Consider the following 13,587-nt stretch of genomic DNA (forward strand, 5'->3'; position numbering starts at 1 on the left):
AAGAGGAGGAGACAGGAACAAAAAGCCTACTCAGAGAAATAATTGATGAGAACTGCCCAATCCTATGGAAAGAAACTTTAGAGGAAGCTAACAGAACATCTAATTTTAGCAACTCAAAAAGACCTTTTCCAAGACACATTATAGTAAAACTGTCAATTAATGACGAAGATTTCTCAAGGCAGCTGGGAGAAAAAGACTGACCTACAAAGGAAACCACATTAGATCATCATCAGATTTTTCAGTAGAAACATGAGAAGCTAGGAGAGAGTGGAAGAAAATAAAATGCTGAAAGAGAGGAATTATTAGCCAAGGATAATACATCCAGCAAAGCTGACCTTTAGATATGAAGGATTAAATAAAGGTTTTCCCAGGCAGACAAAAGCTGAGAGAACTGACAAGACCTACATTCCAAGAAACGTTGGAAGCTCTTCTAATGGAAAAAGACAAAAGTAAACAAACCTTTGAGTAAGATGACTTAACAGCAGTCTCCAACCTTTTTGGCACCAAGGACCACCAGTGTGCCTGTAAGAATCTAATTAATGCCTGATGACCTGAGGTGGAGCTGAGGCAGTGATCTAACACTGGGAAGTAGCTGCAAATACAGATGAAGATTCGCTTGCCTGCTCGCCCGCCCATCCACCACACACCTCCTGCTGTGCAGCCCAGTTCCTAACCTCTGGTCCGTGGCCCAGGGACTGGGGATCTCTGGACTGACAGACAGAGACAGAAAACTGCAAATACACTTCAGAACAGGACACTAAATAATTATAACAAAGGTGAAAGGGGGCATTAAAAAATAACTATAACTACTACAATTTGGTAATGAATGCACAAATGAATATCAAAAGAGATAATTTGTGACAAACCAAAAAAAAAAAAGGCAGGCGGGGGGGAAGGACTGAATGTGCACAGGTGAATAAAGATAAGCAGTAATCAGAGGGAAAAGGGCTGTTGGATCAGCAAATTATAGTCCATGGGCCAAAGCTAAATGTGCCTATTTTTTTAAAGTTTTAATGGAACATATACAAAATGACAACAAATGATAGCTAGCTACATAATGTCCTTATTTACTATCTCTATTACAAATATCTTTATTATGTTAAATGAGGTAAAGAAAATAGCACGTTAAGGAGAAACTTATGAAAGATATCAAAAAATCGAACTTCTATAAATGACTTCTATAAATGGGTAGAATTAACAGAAAATTAGTGCAGAAGAATAGGTTAGTGAACTTGTAGGCACAGAATAGAAACTATCTAAAACTAAAGACAAAGAAAGAAGAATGGGAAAATGTATAGCGCTTGAGTAAGCTGTGGGTCAACTTCAAGCAGCCAAGCGTGCATGTAAATTGGAATGCCAGGAGGTAGATGAGAGTGGGGATAGAAAACTTAAAAAATAGCCAAAAGTTTTCCAAATCTGATGAAACTGTAAACCCACAGATCCAATAAGTGCAACAAACCCCAAGCACACACACAAAAATGAAAACATTACCAGTACACATTGTAAATTGTACAAATTCAATGATAAAAACCTTAAAAGCAGCCAATTATTTTTTTTAAAAGAATGACAGTGGACTTCCTGTCAGAAACAATGCAGTCCAGGAGGCAGGAGAGCAACATCATCTTTAAAACTAGAATTTTATACCCAGCAAAAATGTTTTAAATGTAAAGATTCAAAAATCTTTCTCAACAGGGTGGGCCTGTACACCTTGCTAAAAAGATTGATTTTTATTTTCAAAGTAATAGTGAGCTATTAATGCGTTCTAAATTATGAGGCTTGCTTTTCAGAAAAGACACATTAACTTTTTGAGAACAGACTGGCCTTAAGGAACAGGGGTGCCATGCATATGTAAGAGCAGGAGAGCAGAAACCTGTTCAAAAAAACAAAGGAAGTTGACTTAGGGTAGGGTGGTAGAAATGGGGTACAGAAGAGTGGCCTAATTAGAAAAATAGCTAGAGAATAATTATTCAAAGACTTGGTGAGTGGATGTGAGATATGAGGAGGAAAGAGGCAAGAATGATTCCCAAGTTGCTGACATGAGCAACTATACTTACATAGAATTTTACCCACTTGAAAAATAATTTAAACCAATCGTACATCAAAATCATCATTGAAACAACCCACAAGAGTAAACTATGCCAAATGCTGCATTTAAACTAGAGAACTCACAGTGTAAAAACTGCAAATTAAAAATAGAACAGCATTTTTTGCAGGAGAAAAAAGGCATTGGTCTTTGTCTGAAATCTACACTGAGCTCAGTCTTGGATTTGAGACAATTTCTATTGTTCCTTATGGAAAATAGTAAAAGCATGATTTTTCTTAGCCACTTCCCGAGACACTGAAGTGCCTTTACAAGAACGGTTCCTTCTAAAGGTAAATCACTATAATGGAATATTACTTTAAAAGAAATTGTAACTCATGCAGCGTTCAGAATGGCTGCATATTTTTGCTAATCCACTTCTAGTTCAACAACTTTGCTTCCTATGTTTCTATCTTCACAGTTGAGTCTATGAGTGAAACATTTTTAAAGAATTCTAAACAGCGATAACAAATGTTTATCGTAGGTTTACTAAGTGCTAAGTACTTTATCCTGTGCTGAGTCTCTTACAAGATAACCTCATTTAACCTGAACAACCTTGTTAGGTAGTTATTATCCCCATTCAACAGGTAAGGAAATTGAGATACAGAGAGGTTAAATAAATTGCCCCAGATTATAATCTAGTGAGTGGCAGAACCAAGAATATAAACACAGAAATGTCCATCCTCAATCCCTGGTCTCTTGAGAAATTTATCTTTAAACCTCAAAAATTTTCCTGCGTATTAGGATATGAGTAACCAATACAATCATTTGCATGAATACAGGTATACCTCGGAGATAACGTAGGTTCAGTTCCAGACCACTGCAATAAAGCAAGTCATAATCATTTTGCTGGCAGAGGGTCTTGCCTTCAATTTGAAAACAAACAAACAAAAAAACGCAACGTGTGTGAAGCACAATAAAGCGAAGTGAAATGAGGTCTGTCTGTACAGACTTTACATATAATAACGAAGTTTCTAATGTATATAAAGTTCACAAAATCTTACCATTAAAATGTTCGGGCTTTCAATTCGCCTCAACAGGTTCTTCAAAACAGGTAACAATGAGTAAGAATTACGAGTACACTACTACCGTTTTCATAAACATATGTATATGACTGTGTCTGTAACAAAGGATGCTGATAAGTGAATCTAAATCATCAAAGGCATAGTTTTGCAAGCACAGACACTGAGGACCTGAAATTATACTAACGGTTAGATACTTCAAACTGCACAACAGAGGAACTATTAATTCTTCACTTAGTACTGTAACGGGGCACACAGCTCAGATGGTTTCTATGGAAACCACGCTGGACAATGGGCCTGGATGAGTGCACATGTACTTAATCTCTCATACTGAATTACACGGCACATTATATGCATAACTCTTCCACCAACAACTACACAGTTACTAGGTTAACTTCAAAGTTGCAAAGTAATTAAAAATTTCTCCATAATTTCACAGAAACTCAGTTTAAAATGTTATTTTTTTTCCTTCAATAAAAAAAGCCTAGAAACTGAAAATCTCCAATAAAGTTATTTTATTTGAGTTCAACCTAAAATAGTTTAAATTAGATCTCTGTTTGCTAGAGGTATGGAATCTCCAATTCTATAGACTGTAATACAAAAGTACTGATTTGCATATTTCCAATAAAGCATATTTGCTTCATGCTTTGGGCATCTACTATAGTTACCCAAAAGACTATTTCCAGTAAATGTAACTGTCACAGCGCTGAAATGTCCAGAATCAATTCCCTAACTTAGAAAGTTGTCCTTGTGTTACCATAACACATAGTCTTTAGTCTCCCGACTATTCACATTGTTTGAAAACTATGAAAATACAGGTTTTCGGCAGGCTTGCCCAGTTGGAAAAGGCCTGGTTCCTCTGAGAACCCCGTGATTCATTAGGTTAGGCAGAGCGAGGGCACCAGTGTGTTCGGACAAGCAGGCAGGTATCTCGCAGTTCCTCCAGACATCACGTTCCTTCAGGCGTACGTGCTGATGCCAGCAAGGGGAGCAAGTCCACGCACAGGACTCGGCTCAGGATTTAATTTTCCACAGCTAAGAAAGAAAAATCACCAAAATTAGTGAGTTTTATGACAAACAGGTGGGGTTTATAGGTACACATATAAACATATAGGTGACTGTGAGCCAAGAACCCTTTACATAAGAAGAAAAATATCAACTCTGGCAATAGCAACCACAGAACACCACGGAGAAAAAAAAACATTAAAAATTTCCAGGATCAAAAGTGATATACTGCAGTTCATGGGTTTTGGTTTTCATTCATTCTGCCTCTGTAAGTTTCCCAAGATCACAGGGAGATCCTTACCGATCTATGCTGTTAACTTGACAGGAGATTCAAACTTGATTTTTTGTTCCATTCAAGACTACAGTCTATTGTACTTGTGTAAAATGAAAAAATCTAACCTGAGAAGCCTATGGATCACCAATCAAAACACCTATTTCTTTACTTCAAGAGTTATTTCCATGCCGCTCTGCCCCTCTGTCTCTCTCTTTGTGTGTCTGTCTCTCTCTCTTCGTCTGTTTCTCTCTCACATACACAGAGTGAAGAATAAAGATGATTACATATAGTAATTTTAAGACTAAGGCAGATGCCCCAGAGTGGCAGTCATATACTCACTCGTATATTAAATCCCAGAAGATCGCTTATAACACCTGAGACAGCGGAAAGGATAACCACTCGTGTGATATTGTAGATTAGGGGGTTCATTGTCAGCCCGTACAGTCGAAATGGTGTGTCCAGCTCCTACAGAAACATGAAAGAACCGAGATGAGATACGTGGTTTCTCAATAGGTATCAGTGATTCTGGGCTGTTTTTTTAAGTCTTGGGTGAAGATGAATGTTTAAGGCCGTCTTTCCTTAATGTTCGGTAGCTACCTTCAAAAACCTGTAGTGAAGCTCACCTACTTTTCCAATAGCTAAATAAGTTTTTTAAGGTGAATTCGAGCAATATGTTATTTGTGATTTTTATTTTAAATGTAATTAAAGAAATGTGACAGACATCAGCAATCAACAGAATCTGGGTAACAAGACCAGGAATTTTTTTCTTATACAGTCATTAACCTAAAACTATGAAATTGTCATTTTGACTCTACACAGCCTTCCCCAAGAAGTGAAGTGCTGACTTAATTTAAATGGCAGTAAACGGGTATCACAGGATACTACTTACTTTCAACAATTTGGTGGACAGTTTTAATACATTGTTTACTAGAGTAAGCTGTTCTTTCTTATTTGGCTTTTTTTCCATCTTAAGATATAAGTTTATCTAAGGGAAGGAATAGAGATTAAAGTAAATGTCATAGAAAAAGATTTATACTCATTAAATCTGGCAGATTTTGAAAATCATGTTTTCGAGTAAAATAAATTTTGAAACTCCAGCAGCTATTTCTACAGAGTGCCTATGTCATGTACCCCAGCCCCTATCCAAAATCAGTCAAGTTTGGCGCGCGCACACACACACACACACACAAAAGCTATGATGAAGCAATTTAAATATCAAAACAATGAAAAATTTAATATTAATTATAACATAACAGACTATAAACTCCTGGAGTTCAAAAATAATAATATTATTCATCTTGGTATCCCCCAAATCATCTAACATCCTTATTAAACATTTTTGGAATGAAAGAAGACAGCTGTTTTTAACTTAATTCCTTTTTCTTTTTCCCTTATAGGAAGAATTCTCCACTATAATTCTAGAGCAAAATAAGGAACTAATGATACCAAATGTTTTTATTTAACACTTATGGACAAACATGAAATTAAAAGTTTATACTACTCTGTATTTATAAGAAACATTTCTCAATCTTAATAGCTATTCACATAGGGCAACTACTTTCCAAATACTGAATGTATTTTATGGCTGATACAGAAGAAATCCAAGAAACTTATTCAACATACTTAAATGACAAGAATTCTAGAGATCTAATATTTGGTGTAGAATGTGAGATTAAAAGTATGCTCTCTTCTCACCAATAAAAAAACCTTTATAGTATATAACATATTTTCAGTCCATTCAATCTTTATTCTTACAATCCTGGGAGCAGGTAGGGAAGATACTATCCTCATTTTGTAAGGAGGAAACGATTACATAGTAGCAAAGTGACCTGTAAGGTCATATGGCTAGAAAGTGACAGAATCTGGATTCAACCTTGAACCTTCTGCACGAATCGTATTATGCCATCTCTAACCACTGAACCCAACTGACGGGGACCAATCAATACCTGTTCAGTAAGTAATATTGAAACATTGCTGTATTTCTTATTGGTTTCAGACCCCAATGAGGCCAGGCGCAGTAAGAAAAGTAGTAAAGCTGTTTCCCAGATCAAAAACTCCCAATTATAAGCATCATTCAGAAAAGTTTTATGTCCTTGGAGAACCTATATAAGGGATCAAAAAGAAAAGTGAAGTTTTTCATTTGTCTTAAAATTTATAATTACTCCTTTACACTAGCAATTTAAAAACATTTACAAGATATCACTAATACTCAAAGCAGAAGTTTTAACTCATAAGGTATCATTTAATTAGTCATTATTTCTCTACATTTACTAGATTTTCTCCTTTGCACGAAAGAGCACGGGTCTAGAAGTAACAAATGAGGAAAACCTAAAATAAGACAAACGCATTTCCAGCTTCTTTAACCACCAGTGTAGCCACTGATCTCTCTTTCCCAGGTCCATTTGTGCCCCCATCTCCACTCCTCTTAGCTAATTCCGCTGCCTTGCAAGACTCTTATTTACTATTCCCCCCTGATTTTGACTTGTTCCAGCCACGGTCTGTCATCCTGCTGGTCCCACTGACACCAACTAACCTTTCTTCTCCAAAGTCCACCACTGACAATTCAGGTTTTTGGTTCTAATTCCCAAAAGAGGAAATATGTTTTGCTTAGTCTAAGTCAGGTGTTCGCTCCTGCCAATTAGTTATAAATAGGGGAGAAAAAGTAACAACTGGTGGCAACCAAGGCCCACCTCTTCAGCAGGTGATACGATTTTTTGTGCAGTAATAGATAACTTTTACACAAACAGCAGCCAAACTGTCATAAAACCCAATATAAAGAAGAACTCTTAAAACCAGCCAGAGAAAAAGGACATTACTTTTAAAAGAGCAGCCATAAAAATAACAGCTGACTTCTCAAGATAAAATATGGAAATCATAAGGCAATAGAATCCCACAAGTGCTAAAAGTAACTGGCAACTTAGAGATCTATACCCAGTGATATCCTTCAAACATGAAAGTGATAAAAGACATTTTGAAACAAAAACGAAAAGAATTCAGCAGATTCTTCAAACAGGAGGTGAATAATCCAGAGAAAAAACAGAAATGCAGGAATAAAAGGCAGTGAAAGGAAAAGTATGTAGGTAAATATAAGTGAATATTGACTACAAAAACCAATAATAATTATATCTTGAGGGTTTAAAATTTTTGTAAAATTTAAATGAAGGACATTAATAACACAAAAAGTGAATGGGTAAATGAGATAAAGTGTTCTAAGGTTCTAGCATTACTGAGGAAGTGGTAAATTAATAATTTTGTTAGACTATAACAAGCTCAGGATGTGATGTTGTAATCTCTGGGGTTGCTAGCAGTGAAAGAGCATATAACAAGTTAACAGAGAGAATTAAATAGAACATTAAAGAATATTTAATGAATAGAAGATGGCAAGGAAGGAGAGAAAAAGGGAAATTAACAGGTAGACCAAACAGGAATCAAACAGTATTTGTAGTTATAATAATTACATTAAGGTTAAATGGGCCGGATACTCCAAAAATACTAAGACAGGCTGAATTAAGAAATAGGCGATCAAACAAAGAATATGCTGATCACAAGACACAACTAAAATGTGAAGTCAAAATAAATGAAATAGGGTAGAAAAAGATATGATATGCAAAAACTAGGGAAAAGACAGCTAGTGTAGTTAAATTAGTATCAAATAGTCTAGATGTTAAGAAATATTAGAAACATAGACAGTTCATAAGGTTCATGAAAGATAAAATCTGACACTATTCCAGATGAAAGGAGACTAAAGAGACATGACAGCTAAATGTAATATGGGATCCTGAATTGGATCCTGGATTGAGAAAAAAAAGTAACTATAAAGGACATAAAAGTTAATCCACCAAGATGGATAACACTTCTAAACCTGTATTCACCCAGCTTCAAAATGTATACAGCAAAAATGGACAAAAATAAAAGGATGGAAAGATAAATCCACCATCATAGGAGACTCGAACACACCTCTATCAATTGCAGAGAGACTAAGCAAACCAAAAAAAAAAAAAAAATTATGATATGCAAAAATCACGGCCTTGCCACCATCACGGTATGAGAGCCTTATTATCAGACAAAATTTACCAACTGAAATTAAATTTGAGTGACCCCAGGGTCTTAAAAGACTTCAAAATGACCCATGTCAAAAGTTAGGAAAATTAACGAGTATTCGAAATAGCTAAAGAAATGTAGACACATTAAAAATATATGTACTTAAACACAGTGACGTGGTCTAAAACAGGTGTGGAACTTTTACCTGGGCACAACAAATGAAAGCAATCGAAAGTGTCAGTAAGAAGACTGAAGATACGACCACGTCGACCGAACGCTGCGGACCCCGTCTCTGTGGGGTGAGACACACAGGTTCACGAGTCAGACCACCGTTAGAGCCAGCAACGGCCCTCACATCCTGAACACTGAGTTTTACTACATTAATGTGAAAATAAACGTTTATAAGAAGTTTCTGACATAGGGAAGATGGCAAGGAAGGAGAGAAAAAGGAAAATTAACAGGTAGACCAAACAGGAACCAAACAGTATTTGTAGTTATAATAATTACATTAAGGTTAAATGGGCCGGATACTCCAAAAATACTAAGACAGGCTGAATTAAGAAATAGGCGATCAAACAAAGAATATGCTGATCACAAGACACAACTAAAATGTGAAGTCAAAATAAATGAAATAGGGTAGAAAAAGATATGATATGCAAAAACTAGGGAAAAGACAGCTAGTGTAGTTAAATTAGTATCAAATAGTCTAGATGTTAAGAAATATTAGAAACATAGACAGTTCATAAGGTTCATGAAAGATAAAATCTGACACTATTCCAGATGAAAGGAGACTAAAGAGACATGACAGCTAAATGTAATATGGGATCCTGAATTGGATCCTGGATTGAGAAAAAAAAGTAACTATAAAGGACATAAAAGTTAATCCACCAAGATGGATAACACTTCTAAACCTGTATTCACCCAGCTTCAAAATGTATACAGCAAAAATGGACAAAAATAAAAGGATGGAAAGATAAATCCACCATCATAGGAGACTCGAACACACCTCTATCAATTGCAGAGAGACTAAGCAAACCAAAAAAAAAAAAAAAAATGATATAGATTTCAACAACATAACTAATAATCTTAGACTAGTTTTTATATATAGAACATGGCTCCCCAAAACAGGATATAAGTTCTTTCAAAGTACTGCTGAAAAATTTAATATAACTGGATAATAAAGCACGTCTCTACATATTCGAAGGACTGAAAACACTGAGTATGTTCTCTGAGCACAGAATTAAGTTTAAACTCAATAAATGGGAAAGTACAAGGTAATCCCATAACTCATCATGGAGAAAGCACAGAAGTGCCAAAAACACCCAAAAAACCATAGATTCTGGGACCTGTCAAAAGGACACAGGAAGGGGCTTCAAGGGGTTCCCACGGTCCAAATCTGGGTTAATTAAACATCAAAACAAATACAGTAATAGATTATAGCCCACTCAATAAAAAGAATACATGGGTCCTTAGTGTAATAAATAAATGAGTGAGGAAAAAGGAAGAGTCTACCTTAGAGTGACAACTAACAAATGTAGAAGGAACGATGGAGTTAGAAAATCACGGCCTTGCCACCATCACAGTATGAGAGCCTTATTATCAGTCAAAATTTACCAACGGAAATTAAATTTGAGTGACCGCAGGGTCTTAAAAGACTTCAAAATGACCCATGTCAAAAGTTAGGAAAATTAACAAGTATTCGAAATAGCTAAAGAAATGTAGACACATTAAAAATATATGTACTTAAACACAGTGACGTGGTCTAAAACAGGTGTGGAACTTTTACCTGGGCACAACAAATGAAAGCAATCGAAAGTGTCAGTAAGAAGACTGAAGATACGACCACGTCGACCGAACGCTGCGGACCCCGTCTCTGTGGGGTGAGACACACAGGTTCACGAGTCAGACCACCGTTAGAGCCAGCAACGGCCCTCACATCCTGAACACTGAGTTTTACTACATTAATGTGAAAATAAACGTTTATAAGAAGTTTCTGACATAGGATTAATATATTTTGGACATCTTCAACGTTACTTAAGCAGCACTGAAATCCATGCTGTTCCAAATTAAGGGCATGATTGACTCACTGACATAGTTATAGCTAGAATACTTACCAAAAAATCAAAAAAAGATGCAATACTCAATTTATCACTCTGCCCTATGAATTTAAATTTTCTTTTCCCTTTCTAAGCTCTTATTTACTACCCTCTACCAGCTTTGCAGATGTATCACGTCCAAATTAATGTCCAGTGAGTCTGTCAGCCACTGACAATCTGTCCAGTGTACAGGACTACACTTCCTAGTGAGCATCTGCTGCCAGAAATTTCAATGAGCACACTTTCTGCATATTCTTGCATATGTTGTTAATTAAATAAAACTCACCTTTAGAAAGGAACGCAGAGATAACCATATCTTAATGTTCTCCACCTTTTTAAGTCTGAAGTGAGGTATTTCATATTTCCTAGCTTTCCTGGCAGAAGTAATATGGCTGAAGAGTTTTGCAAATAAAAATCTCTAGAGGAGGTTAAAAAAAATTACAGTGAAATGTACATATGTGTCTCTGTATACTTCTATAATTGTAAACAACATTCCCAGCATATAAAAAATGTTGAAAGGATGAGGTTCTAATCAGAGACCACTAAGACAGGCAGTGAAAAGCTGTTAGTAGCTCACTGCCCTGTTTCCAAAGCACATGATGCAATAATATACTTCTTCATGCTCTTGACATTTTCAACAAACATTCTTTGGAGACCTTTGTGAATCCCCAACTTCACAAACAAATGTTTAGACACAAGTCCTGCTTACTCCCATATTACATTTCCATTCGAAATCATGTGTTTTTTTTACATGTATCACCACTATATTAAGTCCTCAACCCCTATTCTTACTGAATTTCAATCATTTTAATTCTCATTTGGACCTCTTTCCCAGAAGCATTTTCACTTTGAGAGTTACCACACACACTATGGATAAAAAACAGCCAAAGCGCCCTAAAGCGCAGGTGCTAAGCAGTCAGCTAGGCTCGCTCACCGGCTAAGCCACTGGCTCCTACATCTGGGCGCAGCGAAATTTCAGATTATAAGTCATCTGTGAATAACCAACATCACAAGTGTTAAACCCACGAACACCAAAAGTCTACTTATCCACCCTTCGCTGCCCACATTCACTTTTGGAGAAAGAAGAAATCATGAGAACAAAGATGACTCAATGGAAGATGCCATACAAAAGCAGAAGTAAGAAAGTTTACTAAATTTTCAACCAACCTGTTTATATGTTCTCTCTGCCACACACATCATGAAAAAAAAAATCCACGTAAGACATAATCGTTCAAAAAAATTAATCATAGACAAAATAATAACAGGTGTAACAGGTGGTGCCCCGCAAAAGAAAGTCAGGATCTCCTCGGCTGAAATGGACTTCAGCTGGTCAAAGCTCTTCTCACGGAAAAGTCGATATATAAAAGGAAAAAATGCTAATCCGATGGTGATGACATTACCTAGCATCTGATAACCTACTCCTTGCTGATACGCATTCACCTGGGAATTAATTCAAAATGGCCATCATTAATGCACAGCTGAGTGGAGTTATGAAGCAGTACTTATCAAATACTACTGAATTATTAAAAACTAAATCTGTTTTAAATCAAAAAAGTACAAATAAAAATGATGTACACATTTATGACTTTTAGAACTTATTAAAAATTAGGCTTACATGAGATAAGAAATATTTGAAGAGCATGTCTGAACAATCATGCTCACAGGCACCTCTGCAGCAAATCTAAAAAGTTACTACCAAGTAAAGATTCTGACGACAGAATTAAAAACACACATATTTGTGTTTCAAAAGAAGAATCCGTGTTCTGAGCACTAAAATGCTATGAAATAGGTGCAGATCACTAAACAGACGTTTTGAAAAATCTGAAAACTTATCCAATCTTACCCTGCTCATAATGATGCCACTTATTTCCAACACAGACATATCCATCTTTTTGCACTCGTTTCCTTCCCAGATTATCGCACTAACTCGATCAGAGGCAGGACTTGAGTTCTGAAGCCAGAATAAATGATTCTGAGAAGAGAAATATAAAACAATTTCTATCCAGACCTTCATTCTTCATTGGATTTCTTCCCCTTTGTCCAGCTCCCAGGCTACCTCTACCAGTGGTCGGCCTCATCATTCTATCCTCTCCCCTTAAAAAGCTCATCATTCCAATTACCACCTCTCTGACGCTGATTTGCTGGCCCTTTTTTCTTAATGGAGCCATTTTCTTACCTGGAGAGTGGCTAAGTGGCTCCTACAATGCGGAAGGTAAGATTCCGTGATCTTCACGGTTGCTTTCCTCTCTACATGTGTGGAAGCGAGGACAAGCTTGGTGTATTCAGTGTATTCATGGGATACTAAGGAGGAAAGTATTTCTACAGCAAGACAACTATGTTGTGGGTAGTAGGAAGTTAGGTATGAGAGGTGTCAACAGACCTTAGATATCACATGGTAACTGAGGAGTTAAGCCTGGTCTAATAAGGACACAGCAAAGCACAGAAAGCTCAAGAGAAGGTCACAATGAAAACAGCCCCAATTCCTCTGCCATATCACGTCTTATTCTTCAAGTACCAGCGCAAGTGCCATTTCACCCACGTGGTCCCCTCGGATCACCAAGAGCTGCTCATTTTGCCCTTTTCTGAAATTAACATAGCGCTTAGCATAATGCTGATGAGCGCTCGCTGATTCGGTTAAAAACATATTTACTAAGCACCTACTGTGTAATATGCGCTATGGACACAACGGGGAGCAAGATGAATGTGGTCCTTGACATCAAGGAGCTTAGACTTATAGAGACCTGATTAAATGAAGTCACTACACCACGTGATAAGGGAAGGAAGGAGTACTACTTCAGGGGTACACAGGAAAGGCTTCCTAGGGAAGTACCACTCAAGCCAAGACCTGAAAAATCAAAAGGTGTGAGCCGAACTAATGGTGACTGGAGAAAAGTGCGTTCCAGGCAAAGAAATCAGTATGTGCAAAGACCCGGAAGCACATGAAAATGGTACATTTCAGAAACCGGAAGTTCAGCTGAGTTAAAGTATACCATCTGAGGAGCACAGAATGGATGGTCAGAGATGAGACTGTATCAGAAAAATAAAAGAACGGAGGTAAATAATCCAGAA

At 36.7% G+C, this 13,587-nt stretch overlaps 1 protein-coding gene across 3 annotated transcripts in view; it reads right to left on the minus strand.

Moving 5' to 3' along the window:
* Positions 1–3,600: 3,600 nt before the first annotated feature.
* Positions 3,601–13,587, minus strand: part of PHTF1 (putative homeodomain transcription factor 1) — a 45,290-nt gene continuing 35,303 nt past the window's right edge. Inside the window, exons 12-19 of one of the 3 annotated variants that reach the window (XM_015595346.2) lie at positions 12,362–12,490; positions 11,686–11,958; positions 10,805–10,936; positions 10,209–10,295; positions 6,328–6,483; positions 5,271–5,366; positions 4,721–4,846; positions 3,601–4,137 (exon numbers count right to left, since the gene is read on the minus strand). In XM_015595346.2, the coding sequence (XP_015450832.1) occupies positions 4,117–4,137; positions 4,721–4,846; positions 5,271–5,366; positions 6,328–6,483; positions 10,209–10,295; positions 10,805–10,936; positions 11,686–11,958; positions 12,362–12,490 (1,020 nt within the window). In that variant the 3' untranslated portion in view covers positions 3,601–4,116. Of the gene's footprint in view, positions 4,138–4,720; positions 4,847–5,270; positions 5,367–6,327; positions 6,484–10,169; positions 10,296–10,804; positions 10,937–11,685; positions 11,959–12,361; positions 12,491–13,587 lie in introns of those variants that run through there. The other 2 variants (XM_015595345.2, XM_025038465.1) reach the window with 2 other exon arrangements.

This window comes from Pteropus alecto, unplaced genomic scaffold, assembly GCF_000325575.1.
Source record: "Pteropus alecto unplaced genomic scaffold, ASM32557v1 scaffold106, whole genome shotgun sequence".
NCBI lineage: Eukaryota > Metazoa > Chordata > Mammalia > Chiroptera > Pteropodidae > Pteropus > Pteropus alecto.